Raw genomic sequence first — 20,797 nt, 5'->3', positions numbered from 1 at the left:
TCCTGGGAACCACCATTTCGGAGGACCTGTCCTGGACTACAAACACCTCCTGCCTGGACAAGAAGGCTCATCAGCGCCTCTTCTTCCTCAAGACACTTAAGAAGAACCAGCTGTCTTCAGCCATCCTGGTGAACTTTTACTGGTGTGCAATCGAGAGCATCCTGACCAGTTGCATCACAGTCTGGTGTGGGAACTGCTCAGTTGCTGACCGCAAGGCACTGCAGAGGGTGGTGAAAACCGCCCAACGCATCACAGGGACAACACTTCCTTTTATTGAGGATATCCAGAGAAAACGCTGTCTACGTCGAGCTTGCAGCATTCTCAAAGACTCCTCTCACTCTGACCATAGACTGTTTGACCTCCTGTCCTCCGGGAGGTGCTTCAGGAGCCTCCGGACAAGGACCAGCAGATTCAGGAACAGTTTTTTCCCTACATCTGGTTTACAAACAACAAAACAGTTCACTTGTTATTATTTGCACTACTGTCTGTTCATCCAGAATACTGAATAATCCATTTGCACACTGGATATTTTATATTTTCTATGCACTTTTTTTTACTGTTCATTGCAATAGTGTAAATTATGTTCATATGTTCATAGTTTCTGCCTATAGTGTACATACACTTTTACATAATCCATCTGTATAGTATGTTCATAGTACACCTATCTGTATATCATGCTGATAGTATTTTAAATCTGTAAATTATGTCCATAATACTGCCTTATTTGTATATTTATTGTACATTTAAACATATTGTAGACACTGTATATCCTGTACTTACTGCTTATTGCACTTCTGGTTAGATGCTAACTTCATTTTGTTGCCTTGTACCTTACATGTGCAATGACAATAAAATCTAATCTTATCTAATCTAATCTAATAAACAGGTGACAGGTACAATCTACACAATATCTCTCTCTCCGTATATGATCTTCTAGGGTCAGTCGCCCTGATAGAGTCAGATAGAGTCACCCTGGACAGATGGCCAGACCATCACAGGGCTCTCACAAACACACGCTGACACAAGGAGAACATGTAAACATATAATTTTCATATTTGAATTGTCACATCAAAATAGATAATAAATAGCACATTCTATGTCTGAAGCAGATGACTTCTTAAAAAAATTGTAGACTAGAGTTATTATTAAAACAACCGTTTTGGATTGAAGGCTCAGATGAGAAATATAAGTTCATATATTTGTAGTGATGATAAACATGTCCTCCCAAATGAACTGACTCAAACTGTACAAACTAACTTCAACTCCCCAGAATCCTTTCAAGTTAGTGTCCCTACAAACCATACTGAAACATACAAAATCTAGAGCTGTATTTGACAGTATATAATCACTGATAATTAGTGAAAAAAAAAAGAAAGACCAATAGGAACACATTGATATTACCACCGACTCTCTGACATGCTGTTATGTGGCTTTATTAACAGTCCAAAAATCACTAACATGCTGCTTTTGTGGGGGTGGGTAGAGGTGTTAAATAATAATAATAATAATAATAATAATAATATTTGTCAACTTCATTCAGTTGTCAGTTTCATTTTCAAAATAATCAGTGGTGGACTGTAAGGAAGTACATTATTTAAGTTATCTGTACTTTCACTCAAGTACAGTCCAAGTTGTCCTTCTCTGGCAAACAAGGGCAAAGAGCACACATTTTTATTTATCGTTGGTTTATTGAGTGAAAAGGATTCCTTTTGTGTAATCTTTACTCACTCACTCATTACTTTTATAGCCATAGCTTAATGATCTGAAACATGCAGTATGTCTACTGCTGGCGTGGCATTTGCATACTGAAGTAGAAAAACAAAGTCTGTAAAGGTAAAAAATGTAACAGAATTTGTAAAAATGAAAATAATTGATAAGAAGAGTGTTTTAGGGAAAATAGAAGAATTTATTTACTATAATAAATTATAACACCTCAATATACCAGCCAGAGTACTATATTGAGCACCATAATTCACAGTTCACTTCATTTTTAATTCATATTGACCTGTTTGAATAGAATTTTTATGTCTCTGTTTTTCCTGTAAAGATTCAGGTCATAGTACATACTAACACAAGCTATTGTAAAACAATGAAAAATAAATCTTTGACCTTTGGAATTGTGACTCCACCAAACAGACACACTCAGATCTCCTGCTGCTTTCATGAAGAGGAACCTTAACATGCAGGAAACTTTACAGGTATTTAAAAAAAAAATACAATTTTTATGTAACTTTGTTATATGAAACATAAATATAGGATACATCACACTAAATAAAGTATTTGGTTTAATTTCACATCAGTTTTACTTAACACAGAATTTAAAAATAAAAAATTAGTCAACAGTTGTTGAGCGTTAGCAAGTAAAATATCTTCGGATTATACAGTTGTAATGACAAAAAACAGCAGAATTAAGGTCAAACTGTATTTATTTTATACTAATCTGTATTTTACTCATGATGTAGAAAATAAAACTATGTTACTGAAGGAAAATCACAGTAATCTCCGACATAAATTAACAGTGATATCAGGAGTGAGAGGAGATGATCATCTGAAGATTAAAGAAAAAGACAGATGGGAAATAGAATATCATCATGTACAGTAGAAACAGCAGAGCTGAAGTTTTGTAGACATGAAAGTAATAAAGTTAAACTGGGTTGTAATAAACAAATATAGATTTACATTCAAAGAGACAGGATAGTCTGTGCATGACCTGATGTTTTATTCGGACCCAGAATAACGACATAATATTTCATAATATTTAATTATTCGGACATAATATTTCAGTAGGCTGCATACATTTGAGAGACGTTCTTAAATGTAATGCACATACATGCATGCACTCATACAAGAGCGTGCACTGTGAGCACAAACGTCTGAAAGGACAGGAAAGTTTGTTTTAGTGACATATAACAATATCTCATCAGACCGCAGTTCACTGTTGTTCTGCTGAAGCTCATTTGGCACCTGTACCTTTTCCACGCTTGTTTGACTCATGAAATCGTATGAAAAGTCTCCCGTTTGTTGTTGTCGCAAAGAGATACGGCTGTTCTGCGTCTTAAGTTTATAATAAATGAATTTTTGAACTCATTAAATGCTAAACTCTTTAAATCCCCCCATGTGACCCATGTAAAGGGGGAATTCCCCCTCCCAGTTTAAAAAACGAAATTCATGCCCCGATTATTATTGTAGACTAGGGATATGCCGGTATCAGATTTTCCTGTTGTGATTAATTGCTAATGCTTTTATCACGGTATATGGTTTTATCACGGTATTGTGATTTAGTTTTTAAAAAGTGGTCATAATACAGTATAACAGGTTAAATAACTTTTTTCTAATAACAAAAACAACTTAACATTTAAATTCAATAAAGCAATACAGAAAAATATATAAAGTTAAAAGTTTTACACTGATTAAAGTACAAAAGACCTATAAGACCAATATGTATTACTTTACAATAAGACCTCATTAGTTAACCTTAGTTAATACATTAACATTCACAATGAGCAATAGCTACATTTGCATTCACAATGAGCAACAGCTACATTTGCTACAGAAGTTATTAATCTTTGTTAAAAAATACAAGTCTTAGTTCATGTTAGCTCATTAAATAACACCGTTGCAACTTTTGATTTTAACAATGTGTTATTAAATATTGGAATACCTAAGATTAATGAATGTACAGAAGAATTTTTCATTGGCAGTTTATGTTAACTAATGAAGTAACTAATGTTAACTAATGAAGCCCTAATGTAAAGTGAATGAACAATAAAGAATCAAAACACTTTCAAACAATATCTAGGGCATGTGTAAGTCCAGATTAAAATGAAAAAAAAAAAAACAGTTTGAAAATAAATAGCCTATTAAGTGTAAATACTTAAGTATTTGGTGCTGAGATGAACACTATAGCAAATACACAAATCTGAATGGCTATTTAAAATTATTTAAATATGTTTTAGAAAGTTGTGCAGCTGCTTTATTTATGAGGTTTTCAGGGTAAAGGCTGCATTTTCTGCAGTTTAGCACCATCTGCTGTCAGAGAGTGAATGTGCTTTCATTCAGCACGTCTCTCCCTTTGTTCCTCCATGTGCTTCTCTTACGTGCTTGTTTACATCAGAGTGCACATGCATCTTTCAAGCAGCATACAGCAGTGTTGTGCATTTTGACCAGTTGATGGGAATAGTATTCATAAAATGCATTCCAAATTCTAAATAATTTGTAATATAAAATTATTCATGGTATTTAGAAGTGCCCACGATAACAATACCATGCATATTCATTACTGCGATATATCACATTACTGAATACCGGCACATGTCTAATGTAGACATGTATTAAAGAAGTAGTAATGTATTGTTTCCATATTGAGTAATGGAATATAATTACAGTCTTTTTTTGTAATTAAGCTATAGTGTTTCCGTTACATGTATTTTGATTACTGTTTTTCATACAGATATCTAGAAACCACAGTTACATTTTTACTACAGTATTGAGGTGCTATATGTGTGGTTTCAACTGTGCTAATCATGATCTAAATGTATGCTACTATGGAAGACCAACAGTTAATTTTAACAAAACCCAAAATTTTACCATATAAAAATTTAATTGTTACAACTTTTACAGATGTTACTATTTCTGATATTAAACATAAATTTACATCTGCATCCTAACTAATGCTACTACTGTCAACTCAAGCTACTGTAAATTGTGCATTTGTAAAAGACAAGAAAATGTAATATTATTAATATTGAAGCATGCACGGTAAACTGCTGAAGATACATGTCTTTAAAGTCAGGCATTAAAACATGCAGAAACAAACAAATAATTTTTTCTATTAAGATATTTATTTTAAGGAAAAATTACTTGAAAAGTGTAAAGAATTCAAAAATGTGAAATGTTTGTCATGTTCTGATCATAAAGAGTAGTTTAAAACTACAATTAATGATCTGGTTTCTCCACTTAGGAGCAAAAATCTGCCTTTATACTTTAAAGAAATTACAAATCAAAGTTTCACTCTAACGTTCTGTAAATATCTTTTCAACTTTTATATAGTTGATATAATGATCAGTGTATATTGAAGAAGCCTACGGTTTTTACAATCTACCCCATAGTATTTTTTATTTTTAATTGTGATAGTGTTTTACACTACAAATAATATGAAAAATAATTTTTAGTGTAATAAATGTATTTCAGTCTTAGATACTATTCATGCAGTGCCTTTTTTTATTTAGTGATTATATCTCACCTTTATGTTCTTTGTGTAATCTTGATTCAGAATCTCTTTTACATTTATTTTCCTCTTGTTGCTACTCAAAATGAATATCTGCTTCCAGAAACCTTTAAATGCATTGTGCATTTCATAAAATAATTACAATAAATAAACCCGTTTTTGTTTATAAACTGTAACACTGGATTTTTCATTGCTGATGAGCAGCGTGTGGATGTTACACCTGTGCAGAAAAAAATTAAATGCAGTGCAGAAGGCAAATGCAAACAGTCTGGTGAAAACTAGTTAATTATATTATAGTACAGTCTAGCCAACGACCGACAAACAAAGACTAAAACACTGGGGTATAAATACACAGGGAAACAATAGGATAATGAGAGACAGGTGAGGCTAATGAATACCATGGAAACAAATTAGCCAGCAGTAAGAACTGGAACTAATATTTGTTTCTTGATCTGTGATGTGAAATGCTGTCCTCTTTGAGAGGAGTGGACTATTTATATTGGACTTCTAGGGCTGGTTAGTCTCAGATAAAGGGAATTGTTCCTCTCTGAGGAGGGTGAAAAGCTTTGTCTCTCGAGGGGGTGGGAAACTGCACAAGCTTGAACATTAGAGATACAGAATGTTTTTTTTCTTTAAAAACAACGACACAAACAAACAAACAAAAACACTAGGGGAAAATTCTTTTAAAAAGGAATAATATCTGAGTTTAGGGGTGGCATTCAGGGGTAAGGAATTCTCCCTGATGTGGGGAATCACTAGGCGGGGTCTGTGGTATCCTCCTTACCACATAGAAATAGGTGTAAGAGCACAGGGGAGGAGTCGTGAGATTATCACTCTCATCCTGTTGCATTTCCTGAGAGATTATGAATGGCAGCGCTGTAATCTTATAACCGGAGTGTTCTGGATCATCTATTTAAAATTTCAGAGTGTTTAGTAGTTTGTAGTAATCATAATTCTGATACCTAGTCTGAAGAATGTGTGCTGCACACCAAATCAGATCAGATGCAGTAGTCTGATAAAGTCATTCGCACGCCAGCATGTTCTACAAAAGGGCACCAAAACAATTCATCATCAGCTTCAGGTTGTCTGATGTAAGACTTTGCAGGCATGCCTGGAGAAAAATGGCTTGAATGGGTTCACGAATCAATTTGAATGACGTGTTCAGTTCCCTGCATGCACTGAATCTTCTGGAATCTTCTAACTGAATATTTAAAAACACCAAGAACATAGAGAGAATTTGAAGAAGTGGCCAAGAACCTACAATCAATTGAAACGAAATCTGCAAATGCATCCTGTTGTTTGGCATCGATGTAGATCTTTATTAGATGAACACCTGCAGTCAGATTTGGTGTGCAGCACACATGCTTCAGACTCTGGTCATGCTGCGGCGTTCCTATCCACCTTATTTTTCCCGTAAGAGTGGGCAAATTTGTAAATTTAATGAGTCTGGCTTCCGGTGTCATCCGCTTCCAGCTATTTTTAGCTGTACAAAACAGTTCGTTCTGCTGCTTGATATTGCAAATAGGTGTATCTTACCATATTATTTTAATGTGTTATCTTAATTATGAACACACTGGTTTGCAGTGCAAAAAGTTTTAATGTTTACTGCACGTTATTGTTATTCTTGTCATTATTTACCTAAAGCAGCTAATGAACTTGTTTTATTGTGTTTTCACAAAAAATGGCTTACTTCCGCGTTGAAAAATAAGGTAAATGGGGCAGTAATTATGGTTAAATGTTATTATTTACTTACATATATGACATTACATGCTATTACTAAGTTTGTACACCCTGGTATAAACAATCATTGTGTAACATACCCCATTTGTACAACATATCATTTACTTGATCTGCCAATAATAGCAACCAGAACACTTACTGGAAACCAACATTATTTCACAGCTATGTGTATTTGGCTTGAGATCGAGTAATATACTGCTCGTCACAAATAAAAGTGAATGTAAATGAGTTGATATTTCTCCATTTTAAACAGACAGAATCTTGTTTATAATACAAAATTTCTTTAAATAATAAATAAAATGACTTATGACAATATAAGATTGCTTAATTATTAATAAGGTTACTAATCGTTTTGTTTGTCACTTCCATCTAGAGTCAGTGGAGGAGATCAAACTGTTCAGATCAATCATGGATAAAACACAAACATCTGGAGATGAAGATTTGTTTCCAGGATACAGGTACTTTGAGTAACACATTAACCCTCCGGTTTTGTTCATTTGGGAGTCATACTTATGTTGTTTGTGGTCAAAACTGACCAGAGACCATAATTATGAAGGTAAAATAATGCCTAAAAGATTTGCAAACGCAGGGTAAGGGTTGTGGAAGTTAGACATTAGACTTTAAGCGTAAATTAAATTTGTATGCACAAGAGAAGCTTTGTAAAGGTGTAAATCATGTTTCAAGCATAAGAAAAAATTATTTGCAGCATTTTAATGTTACTTGTAAGTGTAATTCATGCATTCAAATTCAACATCTTGACATCTTTACGTCTTGACACCCTGAAAAACTGAAACAAATAAAATGACATTCAGATACATAATGTGTAAGTATACATAGTACACATAGTACATTAACTTTGCAAATTAACAGATGAAATCCAAAAAATAAACAAACACACCATGTGCACCTGTAATATGGGGTTTGGGTTTTGTTTCTGGTTTAGATTTGCATGTCTCTTATTTTGTAGTTTTGCCACAGTCATGTATTCTGTCATGTGTTCCTTGCCCCTCATGTAATCATGTCATGTGCTACTCTTGTCTGTGTGTCATGTTGTGATTTGGTTGTTTTAGTCATGTGTCTTGATTTTTATTAGGCTTGTTCTAGATGAACTAAACTAATCTGCCACCAGCTGGCGAGAGTAGCTGCTTTAGTCGGGACGGAACTAAAAGTGGAGCCGTCAAGTCGGACACTTTCTGCTCCCAGTAGTGACGTTCTCACGGTGTTTGCATACTCTATCACAGATGAAGTGAATTAAATGCAATATTTCTCAAATACACAGAAATGTTCCCTTTCGAAAGCTTCAGTCGATGCTGCGCTGCTCAGTGCATTGGGAAACGTCTTGTTCGTGACCAGCTGTGAATAATGTATGTAACATGTCGATAGAATTGACCCGGCGGTAATATAGCCTCGGTTGATGACGTCATCTGAGCGCGCCCGCAACACGGGGCTATAAATAGATAAGCCACAGGTGCATCAACAGGTCTTTTGTCTTCAGATCATTCGGTGCATGTGTGCGTCAGGAAGGTTCTTTACGTCTGCTACAGATCTTCGTAGGATGAGCCAGCGAAATGGTAAGTGTTGTGTTCCTCCATGCTCTCGTCCTATGTATGAGCTGGATACACATGATTACTGTTTTGTTTGTTTGGGGGAAGAGCACGCGGTTCTGGCTTTAGAGACGGGTGAGTGCGAGCATTGTGAGCTGCTCTCAGTGAAGATGCTTCGTGCTCGTCTGAACTATTTTCAGACTGCACCCACCTTTTCGTCGAAGGGCTCTTGTGCGGATCTGCGTGATGAGCGAGCGACGGGCTCATCCCTTTCGCTTACGGTGTCACCAGATCCACGCATCCTCTCTCATGATCTCGAAGCGCGCTCCGGTGCTTCTTCGGTTCACGAGGAGGATGATATATCTCTTGGGTCTTCGGGCCATGAGCAGCCCGCCTCTGAGCGTTCCTCTCGCGAGAGGAAATTGGTCGAGGAACTGCTCGAGGTGGTTACTCGCGCGGTGGACAGACTGCAGCTTGACTGGTCACGCGAACAAGAGACCCCCAAACGTAGTAAACTGGAGGATAGGTTTCTGTCGGGTGGTAGGGGAGAGAGACCGCAACATCAGTCTCTCCCCTTTTTCGAGGACCTCCATGATGAGCTGTCGAAGTCATGGAGCAAACCATATACTTCCCGCATCTTTGTGCCCTCGAAATTGACTTTTTCAACTATCGTGGATGCAAAGTCGTGGGTTTATTCAGAGATGCCTCGGGTTGAAGAGTCGCTTGCGAGCTATCTCTCGCCTGAATCTGCATCATCGTTTAAGAAACCTGCTCTCCCCACTAAACCTTGTAGAATAACATCATCGCTAGTGGGTAAAGCTTACCAAGCTGCAGCTCAGGGTGGTGCTGCGCTGCACACTATGGGAGTGTTACAGGCATACCAGGCTGACCTGTTGAAGGACTTGAGTGTGGGCAGTACAATCGACGAGGAAGCGTTCGCTGAGCTTCGTCGGGCCACAGATTTTTCTCTCCGGGTGACCAAGCAGACGGCTCGTGCCATTGGCCGGTCTATGTCAGCTTTAGTCAGCACGGAGAGGCATCTGTGGCTTAATTTGATGGGCATTAAAGAGAAGGAATGTTTGTTTCTTTTAGACTCTCCTATCTCTCCATCTGGCCTGTTTGGCGATTCAGTTAATACGGTGGTCAACAGGTTTAGGGAAGTAAAGAAACATGAAGAAGCGTTCGTTCAGTTTCTTCCTCGCCGCACTCAAGGGGAGGGGCCATCAGCCACCCAGCCTCGCCCCGGTCTTTCAAAAACCAGGGATGTTAAAAAGCAGAGCGTGGCGGACCGTGTTCCCCCTCGTAGGGATTGGGGACAGGTTTGCCGTGCTTAGCAACCTCCCAAGCCAGACCTCAGGACTATCATTAATAAGAAGAGGAAGTCCTGACGCTCTGGCACCCGTGCTGGTGGGGGTAGTCCCTCACGGGGTGGTGCGAGCTCGAGAGCTTTTCGCCCCGCCCCGTTACCCTCACAAAACCCCTCCATCCCCGCCGCTTCTTGTGCTTCGGGGGGTGGTGGTTTCCAGCGAGATATTAGATGTTCCAGTGTTTCCTGCCGTCATTCAGGACACGGGACATCTAAAATCCCCTCAAAAGGAAGTGTTAAAATTGGTACCACTCTCAGAGAGTCTGGCAGCGTGGAAACTTCTGCTGGGCATTTCTGCGTGGGTGTTGAGCACAGTACAGATAGGATACAGGATCCAATTTATTCGTCATCCTCCACGTTTCAATGGCTTTGTCTCCACTTCTGTGAAACCAGAGCTGATGCAGGTACTGTCTCAAGAGCTACAAACTCTTCTTGGCAAAGAGGCCATAGAACATGTTCCTCTTCCAAGGAGAGAGTCGGGCTATTACAGCAGATACTTCCTGGTTCCCAAAAAGGGTGGGGGAGTGCGTCCTATCTTGGATCTTCGAGACCATTCGGCAGACCATGAGCAAGGTCAGGCTAGGCCAGGATCGCACTGTTTGTCACTATCAAAAGATGTTAGGTTTCATGGCTTCAGCATCCACGGTGATTCCTTTGGGGCTGTTGCACATGAGACCGTTTCAGTTGTGGCTAAAAGCCAGAGGATTTCATCCAAGAGCCAATCCTCAAAGGCAAATAAAAGTGACACGCCGCGGGCTTTGTACACTATCTCTGTAGCTCAGACCCCGGTTCCTTGCCTTGGGTCCCACTCTAGGGGCACCGTTTTGTCGCAGACTGTTAACGACAGATGCCTCCCTGATGGGCTGGGGAGCAGTCTTGGATGGCCACCCAGCTCAAGAGGAATGGGGGGGTCATCAGCTCGGTTGGCACATCAATTGCCTCGAGCTGATGGCCGTATTTCTGGCTCTGAAATATTTCCTCCATCATTTGAGAGGCTGTCATGTCCTAGTACGGGTGGACAACACAGCAAGAGTCTCTTATATAAATCACCAGGGGGGTCTGCGCTCAAGCAATCTGAACAAGATAGCGAGGCATATTTTTCTTTGGGCCCAGGACAAGCTCCTGTCACTCAGGGCAGTTTACATTCCAGGGCATTTGAATGTGGGAGCGGATTTACTGTCCAGACAGGCACTACCAACGGGGGAATGGAAACTCCACCCAGAGGTAGTGAAACAGATTTGGAGAAAATTTTATGAAGCAGAGGTGGACCTCTTCGCCTCCCATCAGATAGCGCAATGTCCCCTCTACTTCTCTACTTCCCCCCTGGGTCTGGATGCGATGGCGCACACATGGCCCAAAATGTGCCTGTATGCATTTCCTCCAGTTTCTCTGCTCCCGGGAGTCCTAGCCAGAGTTCGCCAACAAGGGTCTTGCCTCTTGCTGATAGCGCCACGTTGGCCGAACAGAGTATGGTTCTCGGAGATAATATCTCTCCTCGACGGCTCGCCATGGGTGATTCCGGAGAGGAGGGACCTTCTGTCTCAGGCAGGGGGCACAATATTCCATCCCAGGCCCGACCTGTGGAATCTTCATGTTTGGCCCCTGAAGGGTTCAAACTGAGGAACACAGGGCTTTCGCTGGATGTTATTGATACCATTCTTAGTGCTAGGGCTTCCTCCACCAGACAGAGTTATGCCAGTAAATGGGGGTGTCTTTGACAGGTGGTGTGTGGTACACAATGCAGATCCAGTCAACTGCCATATTGCTTCAGTTCTGGACTTCATGCAAGAGAAATTGTCAACAGGCACATGCCCTGCTACTCTTAAGGTTTATGTGGCCGCTCTTTCAGCTTGCCACGCCTTGATTTACGGGATGCCACTCGGGAGACACCCTCTGCTCTCTCGCTTCCTTCGTGGGGCCAGACGACTGAGGCCTACAGTAAAAACCAAGATGCCTTCTTGGGACTTAGCTATAGTCGAGGGTCTGGTTGAAACCCCCTTTGAACCTTTAGAATCAGCATCTGATAGACTTCTGGCTCTAAAAATGTTTTTTCTCATGGCAATAACTTCTTTTAAGAGAATTGGGGATATGGAGGCTCTGTCTATCTCACCATCATGCTTAGACTTTGCCCCAGGGAGCGTGAAAGTGATTTTGCATCCTCATCCTGATTACCTGCCTAAGGTTCCGTTTTCGGCTGTACATCCGGTCATTCTAGAGGCCTTCTGCTCTCCGCCGTTCACAACGCCGGAGCAGGAGAAATCTTATAGACTGTGTCCAGTCCGTGCTCTTCAGACTTACGTCCACCGCACTAGCCAGTGGCGTAAGTCGGAGCAAACTGTTCATCTGTTATGGTGGTGGTAACAGAGGAGCAGCTGCCACCAGGCAGACCATGTCTCACTGGGTCAGGGATGCTATTGCTTTGGCTTATGAGGCGCGCGGTCAAGCTTCGCCTATAGGTCTTAGAGCTCATTCCACAAGGAGGGTTGCCTCCTCTAGTGCTTTAGCAAGGGGTCCCCCCTTACAACAGGTTTGTGATGCGGCAGGTTGGTCCTCTCCGCACACATTCATAAGATTTTATAGTTTGGATGTCCATGCTACTCCGGGCTTGAGTGTCCTTGAGTCAACATCACAAGCTAATGTCTGAGGCCTTCTTGTGGTTTGGTAGCACACCTGCACAACCTTAGGGGTCCAGGCATTTTCAGGCACGGCGGCGTGGGGATTCTTGTTCCCAATGCACTGAGCAGCGCAGCATCGACTGAAGCTTTCGAAAGGGAACATTCCCGGTTACTTAACTGTAACCTTGTTCCCTGAGAAAGCGGAATGAGATGCTGCGCTGCGTTGCCGTGCTGAAATATTACTAGTCACAGGACTGCTCTTCAGACAAAATGTCCTGTTGATGCACCTGTGGCTTATCTATTTATAGCCCCGTGTTGCGGGCGCGCTCAGATGACGTCATCAACCGAGGCTATATTACTGCCGGGTCAATTCTATCGACGTGTTACACACATTATTCACAGCTGGTCACGAACAAGACGTTTCCCAATGTGCTGAGCAGCGCAGCATCTCTTTCCTTTTTCTCAGGGAACAAGGTTACAGTTAAGTAACCGGGAACGTTTTTATGAGCAAGAGAAACAGTTTTTATATACTGCTTAATACAGTGTCATCAAGAATAAAGTACCCTAAGTAAACAAATAGGGTAGTAAATACCAATAAAGTGGGGGTATATATGCTTTTTCAGTGTTTTTAGATAAACATGACTCCAGATAATAGTGTGACTACACTAAAAAAGCTTTTACTGTTATAAAAACATGAATTAGAATAAATACGCAACACATGTGGTGCTTGTCATCACAGAATCTGACTAATGAGAATAAAGCGTGTCTTCATCAAGGCTCCTGCAGCCGATTTTGAGCAACTGCAGCACCTGACCTCGTGGCTGGTCTTGTTTTGCTCTCGCGGTACTTCGATGGCACATGTGATCGTAAGGCGGCTGCAGCACCAGTCAAAGTCAGACAAATTTTCCAACCAGAATGCTTTGCTTTTGTCAGGCGGTAGCCGAGTTTTGAGGCGCAGCATGAAGTCGAACAAGCCTATTGGTTATTGTCCTGTCATGTAGTTCTCAGTTCTGTTTGCTCATTGGTCGGTTTATGTCATGTGACCCTTATTGTTTAGTATTTATATCCCTCATGTTGCCATTGTCTCTTGTCGAGTATTGAACAGTGTAACCTGCTGTCTATGTTGTGTTTCTGTTTATGACAAATCTGTTTCTAGTCAAGTCTGTTCATGCCCAAACAAGTCAAGTCACCATTATTTAGATTTTAACAATACAGATTGTGTCAAAAATTGTGTCAATAATGTAAAATGACAAGATTAAACACTCAATTTTCAGTTAAAGGCATTTCATTATTGACTTCAGTGATGTCATCGTCCAGCTCAGTTCTGTTTAAATAGTATTGGTGCAATCAAGTCAACGATATCACTGGAAATTAAGTGTCCCGAACTAAGCAAGCCAGAGGCGACAGCGGCAAGGAATCAAAACTCCATCGTTGACAGAATGGAGAAAAAGGGAGAAGCCAGGCTCAGTCAGGGGGGCAGTTCTCCTCTGGCCAGATGAAACCAGCAGTTTAATTCCAGGCTGCAGCAAAGTCACATTGTGCAGGGGACTCAACTGGTTCCTGTGGTCTTGTCCTGGTGGTCGTCTGAGACAAGGTCTTTACAGCGGATCTGTATCTGGGGCTCATCTAATTGTCCTGGTCTCCACTGACGTTCAGTGCTGTAGAGGTCATCTCTAGGTCCTGATCCACCATCTGATCTGGATACGGACTGGATCTGGTGGCTACAGTGATCTCAGAATAAGAGAGAAACAGACTAATATTAGCGTAGATGCCATTTTTCTGACGATGTAACAAGTACATCAGTCTTATGGGAAGTGTTCCCGGTTCCGGTTTACCTAATTAATGCAGCCTAACAATCCTTTAACGGATTTGAATATTAGAAGCGTATTAGTGTGTTATGTGTACGTTAGGTTAAAGAGATGGGTCTTTAATCTAGATTTAAACTGACAGAGTGTGTCTGCCTCCCGAACAGTGTTAGGTAGATTGTTCCAGAGTTTGGGTGCTAAATAGGAGTCTGTTTCAAGTCGTTTGTTTCAAGTCAAGTCTTTGTTTGTTTGTACTTTGGATTACACTCTGCTTAATAAAACTGCACTTGGGTTCATCCACAACTTCAGTGTGCCTTCAGTGGACTTTCGTTACAGCACCTTCTAATCGGAAATCCAGGAGACATTAGGAGACATTTGTAGGCATTCCTTTTAACAAATAATCTTGGTGTGATTGCTGTGTTAGTGCGGTTTATTTGCATATGTGTGAATGCGGCCATCTTAACTTTGGTGAAAACCAAAAGAGCAGACCCCTGAAAAGATGGGTCTCCACTCCCAGACTGGTGCAGTTTTGACTAAAATATGAACACAGACCGAAGACATCTAAATGAACCAAAAACTGGACATGATGTCAAAAGATGTAACCAGGACTGAATGTATCATTTTAGTTTTCGGCCCGGACAAAATAATCCAAGAAAACCGAACTTCAAGTGTAAACACCCTAAATAACCAGCAAAATATTTATCAAAAACAAGACCATAAAGCCTCTTCCAGAACTTTTCTTTAAAATGCTTCATGAAGGTCTTATATTAAAATGATTAAAATGACAAGTATTAAATCTGTTGTGTTTCAGTTCAGTTCAGCAGAGGAGATCAGAGGCAGAGCCCAGCCATGTGTCTATGAAGAGTGACGCATCTATGATTCAGCCAGTAAAGTTTAAGAGTGGAGATACAAGACCTGGACTCAGGTATAACTGAGTTATATATAATTTGTATACAATTATTATTAATATGGTAATTATTTGATCATGTATTTTCAACAGGAAATTCTTGTGCTTTGGTTTTTATCTGTAACTGATAATGTAACAGTTTTTTATAGAAACAGTATGAAGGAAATTATTATAAACTGCTCTTTAAAGTGAATTTGATAATGATAAATGATTATCTGATTTGTTGAATACAGTAATTTAAAGAATTAGCTTTAATCTCTCCATGTTTCAGTTTAGTTCATCAGAAGAGATCAGAAGCAGAGCCCAGCCATGTGTCTATGAAGAGTGACACGTCTATGATTCAACCAGTAAAGTTTGTTAGTGTAGATAGGCGGATTGTTTTTAGGTACTACTGGGTTATATATAATTTGTATTAAAACATTCTTATTGTATAGTGTTTATTTTCAACAAAATATTATTCTTGTGCTTTGTGGGTATTTTTTTTATCTGTATCTGATAATGTAACACACACACAAAACTTTAATATAAACAGTGTGAAGTAAATGATTATAAACTGCTCTTTAAAGTGAATTTGCTAATGATAAATAAAAATAATTTTTTTTGAATACAGTAATTTAATAAATTAACTCTCTATAATTTAGCTCAGGTCAATGGAAGAGATCAGAAGCAGAGCCCAGCCATGTGTCTATGAAGAGTGACGCGTCTATGATTCAGCCAGTAAAGTTTAAGAGTGGAGATACACGGCCTGCTCTCAGGTACAACTGGGTTATATATAATTTGTATAAAAATATTATTATAATATTTTATTTATTTGATCATGTATTTTCTACAATAAATTCTTCTTGTGCTTTGTTTGTGGGTATTTTTTTTTATCTGTATCTGATAATGTAACACACACACACACACACACACACAGCTTTTATATACAGGTGCTGGTCATATAATTAGAATATCATCAAAAAGTTGATTTATTTCACTAATTCCATTCAAAAAGTGAAATTTGTATATTATATTCATTCATTACACACAGACTGATATATTTCAAATGTTTATTTCTTTTAATTTTGATGATTATAACTGATAACTAAGGAAAATCCCAAATTCAGTATCTCAGAAAATTAGAATATTGTGAAAAGGTTCAATATTGAAGACACCTGGTGCCACACTCTAATCAGCTAATTAACTCAAAACACCTGCAAAGGCCTTTAAATGGTCTCTCAGTCTAGTTTTGTAGGCTACACAATCATGGGGAAGACTGCTGACTTGACAGTTGTCCAAAAGATGACCATTGACACCTTGCACAAGGAGGGCAAGACACAAAAGGTCATTGCAAAAGAGGCTGGCTGTTCACAGAGCTCTGTGTCCAAGCACATTAATAGAGAGGCGAAGGGAAGTAAAAGATGTGGTAGAAAAAAGAGTACAAGCAATAGGGATAACCGCACCCTGGAGAGGATTGTGAAACAAAAACCATTCAAAAATGTGGGGGAGATTCACAAAGAGTGGACTGCAGCTGGAGTCAGTGCTTCAAGAACCACTACGCACAGACGTATGCAAGACATGGGTTTCAGCTGTTGCATTCCTTGTGTCAAGCCACTCTTGAACAACAGACAGCGTCAGAAGCGTCTTGCCTGGGCTAAGGACAAAAAGGACTGGACTGAGGTTGAGTTGTCCAAAGTTATGTTCTCTAATGAAACTAAATTTTGCATTTCCTTTGGAAATCAGGGTCCCAGAGTCTGGAGGAAGAGAGGAGAGGCACACAATCCACGTTTCTTGAGGTCCAGTGTAAAGTTTCCACAGTCAGTGATGGTTTGGGGTGCCATGTCATCTGCTGGTGTTGGTCCACTGTGTTTTCTGAGGTCCAAAGTCAACGCAGCCGTATACCAGGAAGTTTTAGAGCACTTCATGCTTCCTGCTGCTGACCAACTTTATGGAGATGCAGATTTCATTTTCCAACAGGACTTGGCACCTGCACACAGTGCCAAAGCTACCAGTACCTGGTTTAAGGACCATGGTATCCCTGTTCTTAATTGGCCAGCAAACTCGCCTGACCTTAACCCCATAGAAAATCTATGGGTTATTGTGAAGAGGAAGATGCGATATCCCAGACCCAAGAATGCAGAAGAGCTGAAGGCCACTATCAGAGCAACCTGGGCTCTCATAACACCTGAGCAGTGCCACAGACTGATCGACTCCATGCCACGCCGCATTGCTGCAGTAATTCAGGCAAAAGGAGCCCCAACTAAGTATTGAGTGCTGTACATGCTCATACTTTTCATGTTCATACTTTTCAGTTGGCCAAGATTTCTAAAAATCCTTTCTTTGTATTGGTCTTAAGTAATATTCTAATTTTCTGAGATACTGAATTTGGGATTTTCCTTAGTTGTCAGTTATAATCATAAAAAATTAAAAGAAATAAACATTTGAAATATATCAGTCTGTGTGTAATGAATGAATATAATATACAAGTTTCAGTTTTTGAATGGAATTAGTGAAATAAATCAACTTTTTTGATGATATTCTAATTATATGACCAGCACCTGTAAACGGTGTGAAGGAAATTATTATAAACTGCTCTTTAAAGTGAATTTGCTAATGATAAATGAATATCTGTTTTTTTTAATACAGTAATTTAAAGAATTAACTTTAATCTCTCCATATTTTAGCTCTATTCAATGGAAGAGATCAGATCCAGAGTCCAGCCATGTGTCTATGAAGAGCGACGCGTCTATGATTCAGCCAGTAAAGTTTAAGAGTGGAGATACACGGCCTGGTCTCAGGTACAACAGGGTTATATATAATTTGTATAAAAATATTATTATAATATGGCATGGTCGCGGGAACTAGGGGTGCTGAGGCTGCTGCAGCACCCCCCACCGCAGGGCCGGGTCTGAGGCTTTTTGTTTTTGCAAGTGGATTTTGATTATGATATAGGTTTTGTTTTTGTTTTTGTTTATGTATTAAGCTGACCAGAAATACAAAATACAAATCGCACCCCCTCACACTGACAGAATTTCATGTGAAATGTTCATGCGATGCCATGCCGTGTTAAACTGAGGTTTAACAAAAGGTAATTCAGGCTGCATAAGGGGACATTTTCTTCAATCCGACCCTCAACCTAAAATGAGTTTGATACCCCTGGCATTAAAGAAATGTTAAAGTGCTCCTTTTTTTCCCAATAGCTGATTTGTTGGGTATAGTAATTTAAATAAATAACTATTCTTTTCTCTTTGTTTTAGCTCAGTGCAGCAAAAGAGATCAGAACCAGAGTCCAGCAGTGTGTCTATGAAAAGACACATATCTATTGATCAATCAAAAAGTTTGAGTGGAGATGCACGGCCTGGTCTCAGGTAAAGCATGTCTGTTTTTGTTTGTAAGGATATGATACAGAATATATAAGACATTGTGCTTATTATTGCACTCATGTAATAATGTTTTTTTTTTTTTTTTGTTTTTTTTTTTACAGCAGTGAAGTTCTCAACACATTTAAATTATATTTGATGAAGAAGTTTGAGTGTCTATATGAGGGAACAGTGATGCAGAGAAACCCATCACTGCTGAATGAGATCTACACAGAGCTCTACATCACAGAGAGTGAGAGAGGAGAGATCAGTAATGAGCACGAGGTGAGACAGATTGAGACACAATCCTGGAGAGCAGCAGCAGAGGACATAGCCATCAAATGCAATGACATCTTTAGACCATTACCTGGACAAGACAAACCCATCAAAACTGTGCTGACAAAGGGAGTCGCTGGCATTGGAAAAACGGTCTCTGTGCAGAAGTTCATCCTGGACTGGGCTGAAGGGAAAGAGAATCAGGACGTCCAGCTCATATTTCCACTTCCTTTCAGAGAGCTCAATTTGATGAAGGACAAAAAACTCAGTCTTTCAGGTCTTCTTAATTACTTTTTTTCCAAAATAAAGGAACTGGAAATATCTGTTGAGGAATATAAAGTTTTGTTCATCTTTGATGGTCTGGACGAGTGTCGTCTGTCTCTGGACTTTAAGAGCAAAATGAAACTGTGTAATATATCTGAATCAGCCCCAGTGGATGTGCTGCTGACGAACCTGATTGTGGGGAATCTGCTTCCCTCCGCTCTCATCTGGATCACCTCCAGACCAGCAGCAGCTGATCTCATTCCCTCTGAGTGTGTGCATCGAGTGACGGAGGTACGAGGCTTCAATGATCCACAGAAGGAGGAATACTTCAGGAAGAGAATCAGTGATCAGAGTGTGGCCGACAGGATCATCTCACATCTGAAGTCATCCAGGACCCTCTTCAACATGTGCCACATCCCAGTCTTCTGCTGGATCTCAGCCACTGTTCTAGAGAAGATGCTGAGTCACGCAGAGAGTGGAGAGATTCCCAAGACTCTCACTCAAATGTACACACACTTCCTGATCCTTCAGACCAACATCAAACATCAGAAGGACTATGAGAAGAAGGTGACAGATGAAGACATGATCCTCAAACTGGGGAAACTGGCTTTCCAGCAGCTTGTGAAAGGCAACCTGATCTTCTATGAGGAAGACCTGAGAGAGTGTGGCATTGATGTGAAAGAAGCATCAGTGTACTCAGGATTGTGCACTCAGATCTTCAGAGAGGATTTGGGCTTGTATCAGGGGAAAGTCTTCAGCTTTGTTCATCTGAGCCTTCAGGAACATCTAGCAGCTCTATATGTGCACTTCTCCTTTACGATCAAGAACATCAGTGTGTTTGACCATACCAAACATAATCTGTTGTCTAAGATTTTTAAGCAGAAGAAATATAATTCATTATCTGAGCTGCATCAGAGAGCTGTAAATGAGGCTTTACAGAGTAAGAATGGGCATCTGGATCTTTTTGTGCGTTTTCTTCTGGGTCTCTCAGTGGACTCCAATCAGACTCTGTTACGAAAACTACTGACACAGACAGGAAGCTTCTCCTACAACAAAGAGGAAACAGTTCAGTTCATCAAGCAGAAGATCAGAGAAAATCGCTGTCCAGAGAAATCCATCAATCTGTTCCACTGTCTGAATGAACTGGGTGATGATTCACTGATGCAGGAGATCCAAGATTATCTGAAATCTGGAGAAATAAGAGAAACCAAACTCTCCTCTTCACAGTGGTCAGCTCTGGTTTTTGTTTTGCTGACATCAGAGCAGAAGATGGATGTGTTTGATCTAAAACTGTTTGTTGGAAAACAACATACAGCAGACGAAGTTCTCCAGAATCTGTTACCTGTGGTTAAAGAATCCAGATCAGTTTGGTGAGTAACACTGAAAACAGTCACTCCACGAATGTAATGTCTCACATTTATAATTTTAAGATGTGCTGTTTTTAACCAAATTAACAAAATAGGAAAATCTCTTAGAAATTACATTTCTGGCAGTGAGCAGGAGAGGTGAGACACACTTACTAATCCAGCTGAGAGGATTTTTTTGTGGTCTGTGTGAAAGCTGGATGATTGTAGAGGTCAGTGTGAAAGATGAAGCTGAAGGATTGAATGTGATGGATGTTGTAATGATGCTGATGTGTATATTTTACTGCCTGTTTGAATTACATTTGCATTTGGAAAATTTTCTAGTACGCAGAATCAGCAGCTCTGTCCACA

At 39.8% G+C, this 20,797-nt stretch overlaps 1 protein-coding gene across 2 annotated transcripts in view; it reads left to right on the top strand.

The window, feature by feature from the left end:
* Positions 1–2,099: 2,099 nt before the first annotated feature.
* Positions 2,100–20,797, top strand: part of LOC109102739 (NACHT, LRR and PYD domains-containing protein 12-like) — a 37,066-nt gene continuing 18,368 nt past the window's right edge. The window contains exons 1-8 of one of the 2 annotated variants that reach the window (XM_042722898.1): positions 2,100–2,198; positions 7,341–7,425; positions 15,109–15,222; positions 15,476–15,493; positions 15,864–15,959; positions 17,868–17,981; positions 18,441–18,551; positions 18,668–20,452. In XM_042722898.1, the coding sequence (XP_042578832.1) occupies positions 7,376–7,425; positions 15,109–15,222; positions 15,476–15,493; positions 15,864–15,959; positions 17,868–17,981; positions 18,441–18,551; positions 18,668–20,452 (2,288 nt within the window). In that variant the 5' untranslated portion in view covers positions 2,100–2,198; positions 7,341–7,375. The remainder of the gene's footprint in view (positions 2,199–7,340; positions 7,426–15,108; positions 15,223–15,475; positions 15,494–15,863; positions 15,960–17,867; positions 17,982–18,440; positions 18,552–18,667; positions 20,453–20,797) is intronic. The other variant, XM_042722899.1, reaches the window with a different exon arrangement.

The sequence above is a fragment of the Cyprinus carpio genome, chromosome B4 (genome assembly GCF_018340385.1).
Source record: "Cyprinus carpio isolate SPL01 chromosome B4, ASM1834038v1, whole genome shotgun sequence".
Classification (NCBI taxonomy): Eukaryota; Metazoa; Chordata; class Actinopteri; order Cypriniformes; family Cyprinidae; genus Cyprinus; species Cyprinus carpio.
This window is presented reverse-complemented; position numbering and strand designations above follow the sequence as displayed.